The sequence below is a fragment of the Macaca nemestrina genome, chromosome 20 (genome assembly GCF_043159975.1).
Source record: "Macaca nemestrina isolate mMacNem1 chromosome 20, mMacNem.hap1, whole genome shotgun sequence".
Lineage (NCBI taxonomy): Eukaryota > Metazoa > Chordata > Mammalia > Primates > Cercopithecidae > Macaca > Macaca nemestrina.
Window position 1 is genome coordinate 38,930,225 of NC_092144.1, and position 20,808 is coordinate 38,951,032.

General features: G+C 48.6%; 1 protein-coding gene across 7 annotated transcripts in view; it reads left to right on the forward strand.

The window, feature by feature from the left end:
- The window catches only part of LOC105487653 (V-set and transmembrane domain containing 2B), a 39,093-nt gene extending 20,396 nt beyond the window's left edge, over window positions 1-18,697 (forward strand). For all 7 annotated transcript variants that reach the window (XM_011751154.3, XM_071087218.1, XM_071087216.1 and 4 more), the window contains one exon: window positions 17,996-18,697. In XM_011751154.3, the coding sequence (XP_011749456.2) occupies window positions 17,996-18,084 (89 nt within the window). In that variant the 3' untranslated portion in view covers window positions 18,085-18,697. The remainder of the gene's footprint in view (window positions 1-17,995) is intronic.
- Window positions 18,698-20,808: the final 2,111 nt, after the last annotated feature.

Sequence of the window (20,808 nt, forward strand, 5' to 3'; positions counted from 1 at the left end):
GGTTGGTCCCATATCTTTGCTATTGTGAATAGTGAGTGCTGTGATGAACTAACAGGTGCAGGCGTCTTTTTGGTAGAACCAACCTGCACATGTACCCCCTGATTCTAAAATAAAAGTTAAAAAAAAGAAAAGAAAAGAAAAGGGCATTCCGGGCAGCCACGTTAGAGTGCTGGGGTGTCGGTGACTGGCTTGCGGGGGGTCAGTGGATGCAGGACAGCCTGTCGGGAGCTGCTGCCCCCGCGCAGGTGAGAGCTGATGCGGTAAAGGGGAGGGTTGGAGGGCCAGGGCAGGGTGGGTGTGGGGTAATGGAAGGGGCAGGAAGTAGATGGATTCAGAGCTGTGTTGGAGTCCCCTTGTGGGGGCCTCTGGGATGAGCCAGAGAGGATGGGTGAGCTCGAGAGAGCCAGAGAGGATCAGGAAGGGAGTCTAGCAAAGGGAACAGACTGAGCAAAGGCCTGAAGGCAGAGAGCCTGGGTGCATGCAGCCCCCAGCACGGGAGCCCCATTTACCTGGAGCTCAAGGCACTCAAAAGAGTGTAGAGACAGGCAAGGCAGCACCGTCCACTGGGTGAAAGGGCTTCCAGCTGGCTAAGGAACCTGGACCCATTCATAGGTACCAGGGAGTCACTGGAGATAACCTTCTACCACCTACCCAGGCAAGTCACTCAAACTCTCTGGACCTCACCTATAAAAGGGGAAAGTGGCTTCTACCTCCTAAGGCCGCTGAGAGGGATAAAGGGGAAAATTCTCTTGCAGGGACCGAGTGCAGCTGGGGGCACTGAGAATTGTGTGCCTGTTAGCATCCCACAGCCTCAAAGGTTAGCAATCCAGATGGGGCAAGGGCCCTCCAGGTGAGGAATGGGCCCCATGCTGAGGGAGGCAGCCTTGCCGTCCCTGATGGGGAGCTCCCCGGTGCTCACTGCAGTCGGGCCCGCCAGTGGCCCCCTCTGACAACAGCTGCCCAACCGCAGAGAAAAGGCCTGCTTGCCATCCACTTTAAGTGACATCATTAAAGGGCCGTTGGAGACAAGATACCTCAAAAGAGGTGGAAAACTGGAGAGGAGGTGGCGACAAAGTTGGCCACATTTAAAAACCACCATGAATGTTAACAATCAGGAAAAAATATCATCCCCATTCTCCTTCCCTTGCAAGTAGCCATGGGCCGGGGTCGGGCTGAGGCATTCTTAGTGAAGGAGAGTTCCAGCTCTTTGGGCCAGAGAGGTGGTGTGTGTGGCGGTGGTTAGGTGTGCACAGGGGCCAGACTGCCTGGGTGCGAGTCCCAGCCCTGCTGTTTATCTCAGTGTGGCCTTGGTTGGGCTGCCAGATTTAGCAAATAAAAATATAGGACACCTTGTTAAATTTGAATTTCAGATAAACCACCAGTAACATCTTAACGCAAGTATGTTCCATGCAATATTTGGGGCATACTTGTACTAAAAAGTATCCGCTGTTTTTCTGAAATTCAAATTCAATGGAGTGTCCTGTTTTTTATCTGGCAACTCCAGGCCTGGGGTAAATCACTTCATCTCCCTGGACCTGTTTCCCCAACTATAAAATAGGGGTAAAAGTAACTCCTGCCCTTACAAGGATAAAATTTAACGTAGGTCACGTACTTGCTGCAGTATCTGGCCCTAATAAGTGCTGGCAACCTTTGCCTCATTGTCCTAAAGGTGCTAGGTTCTGTCTGCTTGACTGGTCTGGTCCCTGCCATCTGCTCTCAGCTGGAGGTCGTCAGTTGCAACACCAGGCATTGCCATGTCCTGGCTGTGGGTGGGGAGAGAGGGAGGCCCTAGGCCAGCCCTCTCACGCATGGGCTTCCTCCACGAACAGAGGTAGGGCATGTGAGGAAGGCACCTATGGGGTAGTGGAAGAGAAGAAGGCAGAGGCAAGGGGCACCTGAACAAATAGCACAGACATTTGTGCCAAGCCCTCTGTGTCTGGGTGCTCAGGGAGGGCTGCCTGGAGGAGGCAGCATCAGGACAAAGGAAAAGTAGGGGGCTAGTCGTTCTGCGGGGTCAGCCTGGAGATGCTTGCAGGGAACCAGAGCACATGGCTGCAGCAGGGGAGTGGCCAGAGTGAAGTGGGGGGAATGGAGGATTATGGAGAAACCACAACTGTGGCACTCAGGCAGTGGCTCTTTCTCCTATGGGCAGAGGACAGTCATCAAAGGTTCTACACCTCAGGGAGAGTATCCAGGTACGTCTGAAGGACGGAGTGGGGCATGGGTGGTTATGAAGGTAGGAGAGTGCTTTAGGGGCCACTGCTGTCATTGGGCATGGTGGAGGCCCCAACTGGGGCTATGGCAGGGGAGAGAGGGCACAGCAGGGAATGGCTAAAACAGGCAGGGAACAGGCAGTCCGGCCACATTCGCCCAGGAGTGCTCCGGCTCCTTCCACGGCCTGGACACGGAGGCAGCCATCTGGGCATCATCCCCAGGGGATATGACGTCACCCCCAGGAGGACAGCTTGTCTGCAAACCCAGTGCTGACTGCCCAGGGCCTGGGAGCGAGGGACAGGGCAGGAGGACAGGTGCACATCTTGTCTGCTCTCGCAGGTCCGCACCCCACACTGGACTTTTCTTTAAAATATCTCGATTTCCTTTAAAGCCCAACTGTATCAGTGACCCCTCGCTTCTGCCCCAGTTACAGTACACATTAATTTTATGGCAGAAACTGATTCTATCTGAACTCCGTTAGTGCTCAGTTATTCCTTGCTGACTCCCTTTGAATAAATATCCATGAAGAGGCTTTCAAAAAATGTCAACAAGGGAGGCAGCCTCCTTGCAAGGTGGCAGAGGTTCTCACCTTGCAGCGGGCTGGGCCAGTGCTGCATCCAGGGAAGAGCTGGGAGTCAGGTTCTCAGCAGGGCCTGGGAGATCCTACCAGACGCTCCCAGGGTGGGGCAGGCTCAGGGGCCCCATCAGGAAGCCGGGAATGTGGGAGCTAGGAGAGTCAGCCCCCGACATGAAGGAAGGGGCGTGCATGACCACACAACTGCATAGGGACAAAGATAGGATGCAAGCCAAGCCTCCTGGGTCCTGCACCAGGCCTGGCACATAGAGCGCGAATTCGGGCACCCACGAAGGGCCAGGTTGGCTGAGCAAAAGGGGCCCAACTGCACAGGAGGCGGGGATGGGACTGGCAGCTCACCCTGGGCCCAGGCTGGGGGCTAGCAGGGAAGGATGAGGGGAAGGATTTCTGCTGGGAGGAGCAGCCAGCCCCTGCCCGCCCCAGCATCCTGTAGCTTGGTGGAAAAGCAGGCCCGGGGTTGCTGGTTCTGGGGCCTTTCTAGGAAATACCTGAATATCTGCTTTTATGTAGAAGTCTCCCAATTTGTACATGCCAGATTATAATTTACAATTTGTAAGACTCTGTGTGCACCAAATTCGACCCTTCTGCAAACCAGACAGCCCTCAGGTGGCCACTTGGTGCCTTTACCTTGTCCCTGGACTCTGTAGAATACAGCGTTTTGTAACCAGGAAATCAGGGAGTGGGGCAGGCAGGGAAATAGAGAAGAAGAGTGAAAGGCTAGTCTCTGGGGGAGCCCCGACACTGCCCCCAACGCTGCCTGCAATGCTGCCCCAGCAGACCCCCGACGCCGGCCCCAGTGCTGCCCCAGGAGACCCCTGACGCTGCTCCAATGCTGTCCCAGGAGACCCCTGACGCTGGCCCCAAGGCTGCCCCAGGAGACCCCCGACACTGCCCCAATGCTGTCCCAGGAGAACCCTGATGCTGGCCCCAAGGCTGCCCCAGGAGACCCCAGACACTGGCCCCATTGCTGTCCCAGGAGATTTCTGACGCTGGCTCCAGTGCTGCCCCAGGAGAACCCTGACGCTACCCTAATGCTGCCCCAGGAGACCCCTGACACTGGCCCCAATGCTGTCCCAGGAGACCGCTGACAGTGGTTCCAGTGCCGCCCCAGGAGAACCCTGATGCTGGCCCCAATGCTGTCCCAGGAGAACCCTGATGCTGGCCCCAGTGCTGCCCCAGGAGACGCCTGATGCTGGCCCCAGTGCTGCCCCAGGAGACGCCTGATGCTGGCCCCAGTGCTGCCCCAGGAGACGCCTGATGCTGGCCCCAGTGCTGCCCCAGGAGACGCCTGATGCTGGCCCCAGTGCTGCCCCAGGAGACCCCTGCTGGCCCTAATGCTGGCCCTGACCCTGGCCTTGGCATCTGGACCATATACATCTCCCCAGAGGGAAAAGTATGGGGTTTGACTGTAGCCAGGATGGCTACTAAATGCCCTCTCCTACTCTCATTCCACAAGCCCCTGCAAACCCAGAGAAACTCGTTGTACCCTGCCCCCAGGAAACTCAGAGACGGAGCCTCCTCCTTCAGCTGGGGCATGGCCTTCTGCTGCACTCCTGAGTGGGCCCCAGGGCAGGTGATGGGGAATCGGGAAGAGCAGGTCTGCTCCCAGCTGCCCCAGGCAGACAGGCCAGTGTCCCCATGGCTAAATGGATGTTCAAGTCCAGCCCATCAAGGCCATTATTGCCCCTTGGGGACAGCCCTCTTGTTTCAGGGGCCCCTATCCAGGACCCTCAGCTTGGTTCTCTAACCTTTCTAGGCAAGAAGCCCTTGTTCTGAGTAAAGATCTGTTATAAGCCACGAGTGGTGGTTCTCACCTATAATCCCAACACTTTGGGAGGCCAAGGTGGGAGTATCACTTGAGGCCAGGAGTTTAAGAGCAGCCTGGGCAACATAGCAAGACTCCATTGTTACCAAAAAAATTTTCAAATTAGCTGGGCATGGTGGCGTGTGCCTGTAGTCCCAGCTACTCAAGAGGCTGAGACAGGAGGATCACTTGAGCCTGGGAGTTGGAGGCTGCAGTGAGCTATGGTTGCACTACTGTACTGCTGGCTAAGTGACAGAACGAGACCCTGTCAATCAATCAGTCAATCAATCAATGTGCTATGACGGCACAAAATGCAGAACAGACGCAAGTGACCTTGATCTGCTTGACAGAGGAGGGGCCTGTCTGTCAGACCTCCATGGTTGTCCTCATGGTAGAATAGCCAAGCTTACTGTTGGAATGGCTTTGTCTGAAGATGACAATGTCTTCCCTTGAACTAGCTCTTCTCTAGTGGCTGCCTGCACTCAATGTGTAAATATTCTGTGCAATACTGGACAGAGCAAGTGAAAGACAAGAGAAGCATTACAGCATCAGCCTATGAAATGAGCCTCCACTTAGCCAGGCTGCAAGAGCCAGACCAGCCTGTTGTCCATTTTTGGGTGTAGAGCCAGGCCTCAAATGTGTCTTTATTTTACTTACTCTCCTCAAACCTGGAAAAACAAAAACAAAACAAAAGAAAACAAAAACAGCACTGTTTGCGAACCCCTGCCCCCAGCTGCAGCTCCCAGGCCACCAGCAGGTTTGCAGGGGCAAAGGACCTAGCCAGGCCCAAAGACTCTCATTTCCAGTGGAGAGGGCTGCAGCTCTCTTCTAAGCCACAGCCACAGGACAAGGGCCACAGACCACAGCCGGGGCTCATATGACCCCAAAAGCAGAGGGAAGCCATCCGTACTTCTAGAAACATGGACAGCAGTGGCTGCCCTGACTAGCTGTGCAGACCGGTAAACTGGGAGCCCCCCACCATGATCCCAATGCCCACAGGGTAGGAGTGGCCCCCTCTGCACTCCGTTCCACAGCATAGACCAGACACTCCATGCCTATGGAAGTCCCAGTCAATATGGGGATTACCAGCCCTTCTCCCCACTCTCCAGGAAGCTAACTCACAGGCTTGGGCAGAGTTTGGGTCAGACGACGGCCTGGAGGAACCTTCACCTTTACTTTTATCACAAGGCTTAAAATGACTTGAGAGCTGTCATACTGCTTTCTGGCAGGGATTTGGAATTCTGCTTTTGCTTGATAAATTGAAATGAGGAATTTCCCGGTCAGAAGCTGCTGGGCTGGCACTTTTAGTGTGCTTATGATGGGGTGGGGGGCAGGGGGAAGTAGAGATGCCTGTTGTGTTCTTTGAGCATCTCTTTCAAATGGTTCCAGCGTGTCTTTTATCCTGCTCACTATCTGAATGATAAAAAATTAATATCTTAATTGCTATCTTAATCTTGAGCCAAAGAAGCTTTGGTTCCTTTAAGAAGAGTGATTAGCAAAATGATGATACTTGCTTAATATAAGGAATGAATCAGCTAGTGTTCCATCAGAGGGCTTCCCTCACCTCTCAAGCAGTCTAATTTTGCAGCTTAATCATGACAAAGTTCCACATGCTCCAGCGCTATTCCTGGTACTCCTTAGGACAGGAGGGAATAGATAAAGAAACCAATAGCATCCAATCAATGCATCAGCCTGCAAGCCAGCCAGCCTGCTCAGCACACGGCCCCCAGGAACACAGATGTCTCCACACCGTATTAAAAAAAGAGGCTACAGGGATAGGAATGAGATCCTACCTCAGCTGAGCAGAACGCACCCTCTGGGCCCTGCCTTGGAGGGTCAATTTGGACCTGGGACCTGCCATTCTGGACAGCAATGGACAGCAGAGGCCAAGTGCTAGACAGTGGAACAGACAATGTGACCCTGGGCAACATCGTTCACCTCTGTGGGTCTTGTGTCACATTTGGAAAGGGAGGCAATGCCTGGGGAGCAGGTGGACACAGGGCTGCAAGACTCCAGAGCTCCGAACCATTGCTGATGTATAGACCCCACTTACTCAGGGCCAGGCTGGAAGCCAGTCTTCCTTGGTGTGCCTCGATTCATTTGGGAAACCTAAATTGTTTATATGTCTGATGAATCAGGTAGTAAAAGGTTGCAAATCCTAGGTCCTTCTCTTGCCAAAGATCCAGGGATGTCTCAAAATAAGTGGTTGAGGAATCCTGCACCAGCAACTGGGGTATCCGGGTTCTCTCCTGGGACTGACTAGGTCGTTGGCAAGACCCGTGGAAAGCAAGGAAAAGCAGGGTAGTGTGGTGGCCCACCTGGGAGCCATATGGGGCAAGGGGAGCACCCACCACCAGCCAAGGGAGGCGGTGAGTGATCATGCTACCGTACCCAGAAAACCATGCTGTTTCCACAGATCTCTGCAACCCACGGATCAGGAGATCTCCCTCGTAAGCCCATGCCTCCAGGGCCTTGGGTCCCAAGCACGCCACTCAGCTAGAGACTGCCTAAGACTACTGAGTTCTGGGGGGAAGGGGCAGCTGTCATCACTGAGGCTGCCTGCTGCCTAAGATGGCTGAGGTCCCAGGGGGAAGGGCGGCAGCCATCGCTGCAGTTCCAGTCTGCTGTTTTTCCCCTCCCAATGCTGGGGAGACTAGGTGGTTTGGACCCAGGAGGAATTCCCCACAGTGCAGCACAGCGGCTGTGGCAGATCACGGTCAGACTGCCCCTTTAGGCCCGACCCTGACCCTCCATCCTCACCGGGTGGGGCCTCCCTGTAGGAATTTCAGCAGCTACAGCCAGGGCTATACTGACAGAGCTCTGATCTCCCTGGGACTGAGCCCCTAGGGGGAGGGGCAGCCGCAGTCTCCACAGATCAGCAGACTTAGTCTTTTCCCCTGCTGGCTCTGAGGAATCTGGGTAGTCTGGACAAGTGGGATCCCCTCCCCCAGCATAGCGCACCCCCTCTGCCAAGGGGTAGCCAAAGTGTTTCATTAAGCAGTACCAGATCCCATGCCTGCTGACCGAGACCCCCCACAACAGGGGTCACCAGACACTTCATACAGGAGCGTTCATGCTGGCATCAGGTTGGTGCCCCTCTGAGATGGAGATCCCAGAGGAAGGAGCAGGCAGCCATCTCTGCTGTTCTGCAGCCTCCACTGGTGACACCTCCAGGTGTGGGAGAAACGCAGGTGAATAGAGTCTGGAGTGGACCCCCAGCAAACCACAGAAGCCCTACAGAACAAAAACAAACAAACATAAAGTAGCAACAATAACAACAGCATCAACAAAAAAAGTCCCAGCAAGAAAACCCCATCCAAAGGCCAGCAGCCTCAAAGATTGAAGCTACATAAACTCACAAAGATGAGAATCAATGAAAAAACACTGAAAACTCAGAAAGCCAGAGTGCTTCTTCGCCTCCAAATGATCTCAACACCTCTCCAACAAGAGCACAGAATGGGGCAGAGGCTGAGATGGTTGAATTGACAGAAGTAGGCTTCAGAAGGTGGGTAATAACAAACTTTGCTATACTAAGAAACATGAGAAAACATTACAGGAGCTGTTAACCAGAATAACCAGTTTAGAGAGGAATAGAAATGACCTGACAGAGCTGAGAAACACAACACAAGAACTTGACAATACAATCACAAATGTCAATAGCTGAATTGACCAAGGGGGGAAAAGAATTTCAGAGCTTGAAGACTATCTCACTGAAATAAGACAGGCAGACCAGATTAGAGAAAAAAGACTGAAAAGAAATGAACAAAACCTCCAAGAACTATGTGATTATGTAGAAAGACCAAACCTACAACTGATTGAAGTGCCTGAAAGAGAAGGGGAGAACAGAACCAAGTTGGAAAACACACTTCACGATATCATTCAGGAGAACTTCCCCAACCTAGCAAGACAGGCCAACATTCAAATTCAGGAAACCCAGAGAACCCCAGAAATATACCCCATGAGAAGATCAACCCCAAGACACATAATCGTCAGATTCTCCAAGGTTGAAATGAAGGAAAAAATGTTAAGGGCAGTCAGAGAGATAGACCAGATCACCTACAAAGGGAAGCCCATTATACTAATGGCGGACCTGTCAGCAGAAACCCTACAAGCCAGAAGAAATTGGGGCCAATGTTCGACATTCTTAAAAGAATTTCCAACACAGAATGTCATATCCAGCCAAACTAAACTTTATAAGCAAAGAAGAAATAAAATCCTTTTCAGACAAGCAGATGCTAAGGGAATTTGTCACCACCAGGCCTGCCTTGCAAGAGCTCCTGAAGGAAGCACTAAATATGGAAAGGAAAAACTGTTGTCAGCCACTGGAAAAACACACTGAAGTACAAAGACCAATGACACTATGAAGCAACTACGTCAACAAGTCTGCAAAATAACCAACTAGCATCATGATGACAGGATCAAATGTGCACTTAACAATATTAACTTTAAATGTAAAAGCTCTAAATGCCCCAATTAAAAGACACAGAATGGCAAGCTGATAAGGAGTCAGGACCCATTGGTGTGCTGTATTCAAGAGACCCATCTCACATGTGAAGACACACATAAGCTCAAAATAAAGGGATAGAGGAAAATTTACCAAGCAAATGGAAAGCAGAAAAAAGCAGGGGTTGCAATTCTAGTTTCTGACAAAGTAGACTTTAAGCCAACAAAGATCAAAAAAGACAAAGAAGGGCATATATAATGATAAAAGGATCAATTCAACAAGAAGAGCTAACTATCCTAAATATATGTGCACCCAATACAGGACAACCCAAATTCATAAAACGAGTTCTTAGAGACCTACAAAGAGACTTAGACTCCCACACAGTAGTAGTGGGAGACTTTAACACCCCATTGTCAATATTAGACCATTGAGACAGAAAATTAACAAGGCTATTTAGGACTTGAACTCAACTCTGAATTAAGTGGAATTAATACATAACTACAGAAGTCTCCACCCAAAAACAACAGAATATACATTCTTCTTGGTGACACATGGCACTTACTCTAAAATTGATCACAAAATTGGAAGTAAAACACCCCTCAGCAAATGCAAAAGAACTGAGATTATAACATTCTCTCAGACTACAGTGCAATCTAATTAGAACTCAAAATTAAGAAACTCAAAACCACACAACTATATGGAAATTGAACAACTTGCTCCTGAATGACTCCTGAGTAGATAATGAAATTAAGGCAGAAATCAAGAAGTTATCTGAAATCAATGAGAACAGGGACAATGTACCAAAATTTCCGGGATGCACCTGAAGCAGTATTAAAAGGGAAAATTATAGCACTAAATGCCCACATCAAAAAGCTAGAAAGATCTCAAATTGACACCCTAGCATCACAACTAAAAGAACTAGAGAACCAAGATCAAACAAACTCCAAAGCTAGTAAAAGAAAAGAAACAGTTAACCAAAATCAGAGTGGAACTAAAGGAAATAGAGACACGAAAAATCCTTCAAAAAATTAATGAATCCAGGAGCTGGTTTTTTGAAAAAATTAATAAAATAGATAGACTGCTAGCTAGACTAATAAAGATGAAAAGAAAGAAGAATCAAATAGAAACAATAAAAAATGATAAGGGGAATATCACTACTGACCCCACAGAAATACAAACAACAATCAGAGAATACTGTAAACACCTCTATGCAAATAAACTAAAAACTCTGGAAGAAACGAAAAAATTCCTGGATATGTATAACCTCCCAAGACTGAACCAGAAAGAAGTTGAATCCCTGAATAGACCAGTAATATGTTTTGAAATTGAGGCAGTAATAAATAGCCTACCAGCCAACAAAAGCCTGGGACCAGATGGATTTACAGCTGAATTTTACCAGAGGTACAAAGAGGAGCTGTTACCATTTCTTCTGAAACTATTCCAAACAGTTGAAAAGGAAGGACTTCTCCCTAACTCATTTTATGAGGCCAGCGTCATCCTGATACCAAAATCTGGCAGAGATACAAAAAAAGAAAATGAAAACTTTAAGCCAATATCCCTGATGAACATCAATGCAAAAATACTCAATAAAATACTGGCAGACCGAATTTAGCAGCACATCAAAAAGCTTATTCACCACAATCAAGTCAGCTTCATCCCTGGGATGCAAGAAACACAATTCTAAACAGAACGAAAGACAAAAACCACATGATTATCTCAATAGACATAGAAAAGGCCTTCGATAAAATTCAACATCACTTCATGTTAAAAACTCTCAATTAACCAGGTATTAATGGAACATACCTCAAAATAATGAAAGCCATTTATGACAAACCTACAGCCAATCTCTACAGAATGGGCAAAAGCTGAAAGTATTCCCCTTGAAAACCAGCACAAGACAAGGATGCCCTCTCTCACCACTCCTATTCAACATAGTATTGGAAGTTCTGGCCAGGACAATCAAGGAAGAGAAAGAAATAAAGCGTATTCAAACAGGAAAAGAGGAAATTGAACTGTCTCTGTTTGCAGATGACATGATTCTATATCTAGAACACCCCATTGTCTCAGCCAAAAAGCTACTTAAGCTGATAAGCAACTTTAGCAGTCTCAGGATACAAAATCACTCTGCAAAAATCACAAATATTCCTGTGTTACACAAGCAACAGTAGACAAAAATAGAGCCAAATCATGAATGAACTTCTGTTCACAATTGCTTCAAAGAGAATCAAATACCTAAGAATACAGCTGACAAGGGAAGTGAAGGATCTCTTCAAAGAGAACTACAAACCACTGCTCAAGGAAATGAGAGAGAACACAAACAAATGGAAAAACACTCCATGCTCATGGATAGGAAGAATCAGTGTTGTGAAAATGGCCTTACTACCCAAAGCAATTTATAGATTCAGTGCCATTCCCATTAAACTACCATTGACATCTTCACAGAATTATAAAAAACTGTTTTAAAATTCATATGGAACCCATAAAGAGTCCATATAGCCAAGACAATCCTAAGCAAAAAGAACAAAACTGGAGGCATCATGCTACCTGACTTCAAACTATACTACAGGGCTATGGTAACCAAGCAGCATGGCACAAAAACAGTCACGTAGACCAATGGAACAGAATAGAGAACTCAGAAATAAATAAGACGCACATATGCAACCATCTGATCTTTCACAAACCTGACAAAAACAAGCAATGGGGAAAGGATTCCCTATTTAATAAATGGTGCTGGAAAAACTGGCTAGCCATATGCAGAAAACTGAAACTGGACCTCATCCTTATACCTTATACAATAATTAACTCAAGATGGATTAAAGACTTAAATGTAAGGTGGGTGCGGTAGCTGATGCCTGTAATCCAGCACTTTGGGAGGCCGAGGTGGGTGGATCACCTGAGGTCAGGAGTTCGAGACCAACCTGGCCAACATGGTGAAACCCCATCTCTCCTCAAAATACAAAAAATTAGCCAGGTGTGGTGGTGGATGCCTGTAATCCCAGCTACTCAGGGTGCTGAGGCAGGAGAATTGCTTGAACCCAGGAGGCAAAAGTTGCAGTGAGCTGAGATGGTGCCATTGCACTCCAGCCTGGGCAACAAGAGCAAAACTCCATCTAAAAAAAAAAAAAAAAAAAAAAGACTTAAATGTAAAACCCAAAACTATAAAAACCCTAGAAGAAAATCTAGGCAATACCATTTGGGACATAGGCACAGGCAAAGATTTCGTGACGAAAGCGTCAAAAGCAATTGCAACAGAAGAAAAATTGACAAATGGGATCTAATTAAACTAAAGAGCTTCTGCACAGCAAAAGAAACTTATCGTCAGAGTGAACAGACAACCTATAGAATGGGAGAAAATTTTTGCAATCTATCCATCTGACAAAGGTCTGATATCCAGAAACTACAAGGAACTTAAACAAATTTACAAGAAAAAACCTAATTAAAGAGTGGGCAAAGGACATGAACAGACACTTCTCAAAAGAAAACATTTATGCAGCCAACAAACGTGTATATATATATATATATATATATATATATATATATATATATATGTATATATAAAGCTCAACATCACTGATCATTAGAGAAATGCAAATCAAAACCACAATGAGACACCATCTCACGCCAGTCAGAATGGTAATTATTAAAAAGTCAAGAAACAACAGATGCTGGAAAGGCTGTGGTGAAATAGGAATGTTTTTACAGTGTTGGTGGGAATGTAAATTAGTTCAACCATTTTGAAAGACAGTGTGGTGACTCCTCAAAGACCTAGAACAAGAAACATCATTTGACCCAGCAATCCCATTACTGGGTATTTACCCAAAGGAATATAAATCGTTCTATTATAAAGATACATGCACACATGTGTTCACTGCAGTACTGTTCACAATAGCAAAGACATGGAATCAACCCAAATGCCCATAGACTGGATAAAGAAAATGTGGTATGTATACACCATGGAATACTATGCACCCATAAAAAGGAATGAGATCATGTCCTTTACAGGGACATGGATGGAGCTGGAAGCCATTATCCTCAGGAAACTAATACAAGAACAGAAAACCAAACACCACATATTCTCACTAATAAGTAGGAGCTGAACAATGAGAACACATGGACACAGGGAGAGGGACAACACACACTGGGACCTGTCGGTGGGGAGGTTGGGAGGGAAAGCATCAGGATAAATAGCTAATGCATGTGGGGCTTAGTACCTAGGTGATGAGTTGATAGGTGCAGCAAACCACCATGGCACATGTTTACCTATGTAATAAACCTGCACATTGTGCACAAGTGTCCCAGAACTTGAAATAAAATAAAAATGTTTAAAAAAGAAACATAAAAATAAAACCATAATGAGATACCATCTCATGCCAGTTAGAATGGCGATCATTAAAAAGTCAGGAAACAACAGATGCTGGAGAGGATATGGAGAAATAGGAACGCTTTTACACTGTTGATGGGAGTGTAAATTAGCTCAACCATTGTGAAAGACAGTGTGGCAATTCCTCAAGGATCTAGAACCAGAAATACCATTTGGCCCAGCAATCTCATTACTGGGTATATACCCAAAGGATTATAAATCATTCTACTATAAAGACACATGCATACGTATGTGTATTGCAGCACTGTTCATAATAACAAAGACTTGGAACCAGCCCAAATCCCCATCAATGATAAACTGTATAAAGAAAATGTGGCAGGCCGGGCACGGTGGCTCACGCCTGTAATCCCGGCACTTTGGGAGGCCGAGGCAGGTGGATCACGAGGTCAGGAGATCGAGACCATCCTGGCTAACATGGTGAAACCCTGTCTCTACTAAAAAAAATACAGAAAATCAGCCAGGCATGGTGGCAGGCGCCTGTAGTCCCAGCTTCTTGGGAGGCTGAGGCAGGAGAATGGTGTGAACCCGGGAGCCAGTGAGCCAAGATTGCGCCATGGCACTCTAGCCTGGGTGACAGAGCAAGACTCCATTTCAAAAAAAAAAAGAAAAAGAAAATGTGGCACATATACACCATGGAATACTATGCAGCTATAAAAAGGATGAGTTCATGTCCTTTGCAGGGACATGGATTAAGCTGGAAATCATCATTCTCAGCAAATTAACACAGGAACAGAAAACCAAACACTGCATGTTCTCATTCATAAGTGGGAGTTGAACAATGAGAACACATGGACACAGGGAGGGGAACATCACACACTGGGGCCTATTGGGGGTTGAGAGGCTAGGAAAGGGATAACATTAGTATAAACACCTAATGTAGGTGACAGGTTGATGTGTGCAGCAAACCACCATGGTACGTGTATACCTATGCAACAAAATTGCACATTCTGCACATGTATCCCAGAACCTAAAGTATAATAATATTTTAAACAAATAAATAAGTAGGTAATTGAGGAGATAATTTGCCCTGCTGGTTCTAGCTTGGAAAATTTTCTTCTTGAGAGAAGGAAATCTACAACCTGAGAAAGATTATTCTCCAATCCTTTTAGAGAAGAAGCTATGTCACCCTTTTCTGTAACATCTCTTTGCATGGCACTTGACTCTGTTTGAGGCGCTGTTGTTTACATGCTTGTATTGTTAGCTTTTGATACATAAGGACCCCAAAACTCTGGCTTTGGCAGAACACCACAGCCGTTTTTAGCTCAGGATTCTGGCTCAGCAATTTGGGCTGGGCTCAGTTGGGCAGTTCTTCTGCTGGTCTGTTGGGCTCAATCATGCACCTATAATCAGCTGCTAATTCAATTGAGGCCTGGTTCATTTAGAGGGACATCCGCTAGGACTTCTCATGGCTCTTATCCTGCAGCAGGCTGGCCCAGGCTTGTTCATGTGACAATGGGTTCCAGGAGCCACAAGAGAGAGGGCAAACCTCAGTGCACAAACACTTTTCAGGCCTTTGCTCACTTCACACCCGATAATGTTCCATCAGCAAAAGCAAGTCATGTGGCCAAGCCCAGAGTCAGTGTGGGAGGGCACTATGATAGGGATGCTGGGATGGGGAAGGGGGACTTGTAGCCGTTTTTGCAATCAACCACTATGATATTGCTTAATCTGGACCCCCGCCCAGTGAGACATGCCATGCACATATTAATTTATGGAGCTATGCACATCCCATTTTATGAGGTGAAGAATGTTGCCCAGGGTCACATAGCAAGCTGGAAACAGGACTAGGCTTGGAAGCCCATCTCTCCAGTGCCAGCCCACTGCACCATCCCACTTCTCTTGGTTCCCTCCCACCCCAACATCAGTGCTGGGCCAGGGAGAGAATGAAGTGTCATCCAGGAGTCAAACCCCGGCCACCGTGCAGACATCCACCAGCAGAGACACAGCAGGCCCTGGGTGAACCCTCCCCAGGCATCAGCCTCCAAGAGCCAACACTGCAGCCCCACTGCCACTGCAGCCTCCACCCTGGCCCAGCACAGAGTGGCAGGCTGGTTATTTCAATCAACAGTGTTTTGAAAACCTTGCAATTTAAAACCTTTTAAACATTAGTAGGTGAGGCTGTGATAGTGCCAATGACTAGTTGGGAGTACTTAGAGGCAATCTTAAATGTCTCCTGAAATCTCCATGCCAACGGTCCCATGAGGCACCAGGCAAGGTTAACGTTGCCAGGCTCACCCTCCTGTTAGCCATTTCCCCTGCTGCTACATATCCTGAGTGTCTGGAGTTCCATGCACAGGTGCATCCACCTTTAAACACCTCTTGTGGATTATTTCTGTCTCACCTGCACCTGCCTTCATGTCAGGATTTACAGAAGCCTAAAGATCAGAGCCAGGGGCTGGGCACGGTGGCTCACACCTATAATCCCAGAACTTTGGGAGGTCGAAGTGAGTTCAGAAGTTTGAGACCAGCCTGGGCAACATTATGAAATTCCATCTCTACTAAAAATACAAAAATTAGCCAAGCATGGTGGCAGGTACCTGTAATCCCAGCTGCTCGAGAGGCTGAGGCAGGAGCATCACTTGAACCTGGGAGGCAGAGGTTGCAGTGAGCCGAGGTCACGCCACTGCACTCCAACTTGGGTGACAGAGTGAGACTCCATCTCAAAAAAATTTTAAAAAAAAATTAAAAAGGCCAGGCGTGGTGGCTCACACCTGTAATCCCAGCACTTTGGGAGGCTGAGGCAGGTGGATCACCTGAGGTTAGGGGTTCGAGGCAAGCCTGGCCAACATGGTGAAACCCCATGTCTACTAAAAATACAAAAACTTAGCTGAGCATGGTATGGGGCGCCTGTAATCCCAGCTACTCGGGAAGCTGAGGCAGGATAATTGCCTGAACCCAGCAGGCAGAGGTTGCAGTGAGCTGAGACTGCACCACTGCACTCCAGCCTGGGCAACAAGAGCAAAATTTCATCTTAATCAATTAATAAATTAAATCAGAGCCAGGAGATCTGTGAGGACCATGGGCCCAGTCTGGCTGTGGGTGAAGTACCCGGGAGGCAGTATTCTGATCTCCTGTCTGGATCCCCACTTTCCACACACCCGAGCCTCGGTGAACTCCACCCAGTCACCTGGGCATCCATCAACTCATCCATCACCGCTTCCACCCCTCGTCCTTCCCAGTGATGCCTAACAGCAAGGAATGAGAGCAAATTGGAGTCTTCGCAGTGACAACCACAGGATGATTCTTCCCACTAAAGGGGCCCAGAGGCAGAACACCAGCCTGAGCAGGGCAGGGCTGGAAACCGCATCCACTCATGCCGCTGACTCTCAGCAAGTAGCAAGGGCGTGCCCCTGTGGTTTTGGCAGCACCAGGGAGCATGTAGGGTGCTTCCACACTTGCTCATCTCATAACCCTGGAGGGAGCATCCCACTTTCCAGGTGAGAAGCCCAGGGTTTATGGGTGGGCTTTCCCCAGTTGCACGGGAGGCCTTACAACAGATGAAGACCCTAAAGACGGACGGGGAGCCAGGCGGGGAACCCAGGTGAAGCAGGGTGAGGCACAGGTGTTACGGCATCCATGGCAGGCCAGGGGCCAGGTTATGATCATATTGGAGAGACAGGTGGGAGTGACCCAGATGTTGCTGGGGTCGTTCCTCAAAGACCCCAGCCCACTCGTCTCCACCAACCCGCGATTTCTCAGCTCCACACTGCAACCCAAAGGGTGGATAGACAAGGTTGCTGTGGAAAGAAGACTTACACACAGCAGCATCAGGATGCCTGAGACAGGGTGCATGGGAGTGCAAAGCTGTGCAGTTTAGGCAGGGCTGTGGAGGTGATGCTGGGATGCACAAGGGACAGAATTGTGTGCAATCATGTAGCCTTCGTGGAGAAGGAGGACAAGCAGGGCTGGAAATTATGAGGACATTTTGCAGCGTGTATTTGGGGAGAAGGAAGCATATTGTCTTTTTTTTTCTTTTTTTTTGAGACAGAGTCTCACTCTGTCTCCCAGGCTGGAGTGCAGTGGTGCGATCACAGCTCTCTGCAGCCTCCAACTCTTGGGCTCAAGCAATCCAGCCTTCCAAGCAGCTGGGAATACAGGTGCATGCCATCACACAGAGCTGATTTTTTATTTTTTGTTGTGATGGGGTCTCACTATGTTGCCCAGGCTGGTCTCAAGCTCCTGGGCTCAAGTGATCCTCCAGCCTCAGCCTCCCAAAGTGTTGGGATCACAGGCGTAATCCCAACCATGCCCAGCTCATATCATCTTTTTGTTAAAATAAGGTAATGACTTGGACATTAGAGGTCTCACACCTCACTTCAGGCCAGGCGCTTGTGTCTGATCTCACTAGGATCCTAAAGTGTATTGTCTGTAAATTACAAACTGCAGCAACAAAATGCTTTATCATTAAACCAAGGCAGCCAGATGCACCAGCCTCCAGCTGGGTGCTGAGTGTGAGCCGCCCCAGCCTGGGGAAGCCTCACTGTCCCTGGTCTGCTGTAAGCTCCTAGGTTCTTGTGACTCAGCTGTTAACCTTGCCTGTTTTCTCATCCCCTGCAGGCACCGGCCGTAGCTCCACCACAGACCCGCTCTTGTCCCTGCTTCTGTTAGCTCTGCATAAGTTCCTGCACCTGCTGGTGGGACATTGACAGACAGGGCCAACCCGAGCATCTCAGAGGCCACACATGACCTGCCCAGGGCCCTCGGTGAGGACCACGTCGCTGAATGGACACAGAGAGACTGAGAGACGCATGAAAAAGTCCACATGGAAAATAAATAAATCATATTTTTGGGGAAGTTACACAAATGTAGAACACCTAAAATAATGCATCTAGTTTCCAAATAATTTGGAGTTTGGCCCATGCAGTCTGCATGGGAATCAATGATTTCTCTACTTCAATGTAGTTTTATTTTCTACACTTTCCCTCCAAGTCTTCATTTTGCACGAACTGTTGAGCAGTTATCTTTAGGATAATATGTACAAATGTTGGGGTCAAAGCCTTTTGACAAAGCGAAATATTTTTAGTAGATTATTGTGTTTAGGATTTTTTTTATTTACTTTTTTTCTTTGGGGGCTTTTCTTTTTTATTAAATTATTTCTTTTGAGGCATTTTGATTAAAAAAGACATCTTATCATAATTAAAATTCACTGTCAATAATATTTATTTTTAAATAAAGATTGGAAACAAGGTCAGACACTTGTTTATAAATTGTATTGTATATTGCTGAAGAACAGTTGAATAAAAAACAACTTTGAAATAACCTTTCTACAGCCATGTATGAATGTCAAGCGTTGGTGCCCACTGCAGCTTGGCTGCCTGCCGTCCCCTCCTGTGCTCTGACGCCAGCTGCACTTTTGGCTGGGTGTCACCTGACGTGGAGGACAGCCCAGGGCACCTGGCTGAGACCACACTGAGCAGATGGGAGCACCTGCCCAGCCTCCCTTAGGGACAGGGCACCTCATGGAGGCGGCAGTGAGACCAGCCCCCAGCCTGGGTCCTGAAGGAAAGGAGATCACCAGGAGGAGGTGTGAAATAAGTCAAGAACCACTCCTTCCCACTTAGTTTCAATGAGTCATGCAATGCATTCGCCCACTTGGAGATTGTATGTCAAGGTGTATTTACTGTGGTTAGCTTTGCTGCTAGTTTGAAGGGGGAATTTGGGGAGAAGGTAGGGCTTGCCACACTCCTTCCCATGCATCTAAAGATTGCTTTGAGCCTCTGAAACTCATGGGTTTGGGGCAGGTTACACATGTCCTAAGGAAACAGGCACGCCCTGTGTGGGGGCTACTATGTATATTTCATTCTCTGACAGCATCTCATTAGATAGCTGGAGCCCATGGATTTGTTTAAAACCCAGCCAGATTTTAACACCTGCAGTTTCAGTAAGTGTGGTTGTCATTGATGTCGTTCGCCAAATACTTCCGTTCTCCGCTGGTGAGGCACGCGGCAGGATGGCGCTTCCTGGCCTCCTGTGGCGGTGGGGCCGCAGCTCTGGCGCATGAGCTGGGAACAGAAGGGACAGGCATTGCTCCTAGTCCAAGGCACAGGATTGCTAGTGCGAGGCCCTCCAAAGCACTTGTCCTCTGACGTGACGACTCGCAGCGTTCCCATCAGCAAGTGTTCTGCCAGTCTAGGTCCCTGAGTGACTGCGATGAACACAGCCTTCCCTGGGGCCAGCGCTGGATCGTGCAGCCCCGTGAGGAGTCCACGGTGCCGCTTCACCCACTCATCTTCGGGCGTTATCGCAGCATACCCAGTCTGTCCTGATTGGCTCAGTGTGTAGTTGATTGACTGTATTTAGCTCAGGGGAGGAGAAATTGTGCATTTGGACAGTCCCACGTGTACAGAGACCCCGGGTGGAGCTGATGTCTGGGGAGGCCCGTGTGGAGAGAACGGTCAGGACGGCTGTTTCTGATGGGTACATTAACTTGTTTCACAATTCCTTTATATTGATCAGCACCAATCGAGCTGTAAATTTAATCACTCTGTCTGGCGGATAGTGATTCTGTCCAGAAGGATCATCCCCTTTTATAGTTAACTCAATACTGCAGCAGCTAATGTCATGTTAAATACTGGCCCAGTGTGCTGGAGAGCAAACCGTACTTCCCGGATACCAGTGGAACGGGGACAATGTGTCAGTAAGGGTGATGTTGTGCCAGATCGTTCCAGGGGACGGAGGGCTGGGGATTCATTCCCCATTATCAAAACCAGATGCCTCTGTACAAACACAGGTGGTCAGGTCCCAGCCTGGAAGCTCCCAACCTTTAGCATGATATGCACAGGGGAGGGGCAGGTGTGATGGGCACAGGGGAGGGGCTGATGTTATAGACACAGGGGAGAAGCTGTGAGAGGGGTACGGGGAGGGGCTGGTGTGATGGGCACAGGGGAGAAGCTGGTGTGATGGGTACAGGGGAGAAGCTGGTGTGATGGGCACAAGGGAGAGGCTGGTGTGATGGATACAAGGGAGGCGCAGGTGTGACGGGCACAGAGGAGAAGCTGGGGTGATGGGCACAGGGAAGAAGCTGGTGTAATGGGCACAGGGGAGGGACTGCCGTGATGGGCACAGGGGAGGGGCAGGTATGATAGGCACAGGGGAGAAGCAGATGTGATGGGCACAGGGGAGAAGCTGGGGTGATGGGCACAGGGGAGGGGCTGGTGTAGTGGCACAGGGGAGGGGCTGGTGTAGTGGGCACAGGGGAGGGGCAGGTATGATAGGCACAGGGGAGAAGAAGGTGTGATAGGCACAGGGGAGAAGCAGATGTGATGGGCACAGGGGAGAAGCTGGGGTGATGGGCACAGGGGAGAAGCTGGTGTGATGGGCACAGGGGAGCGACTGCCGTGATGGGCACAGGGGAGGGGCTGGGGTGATGG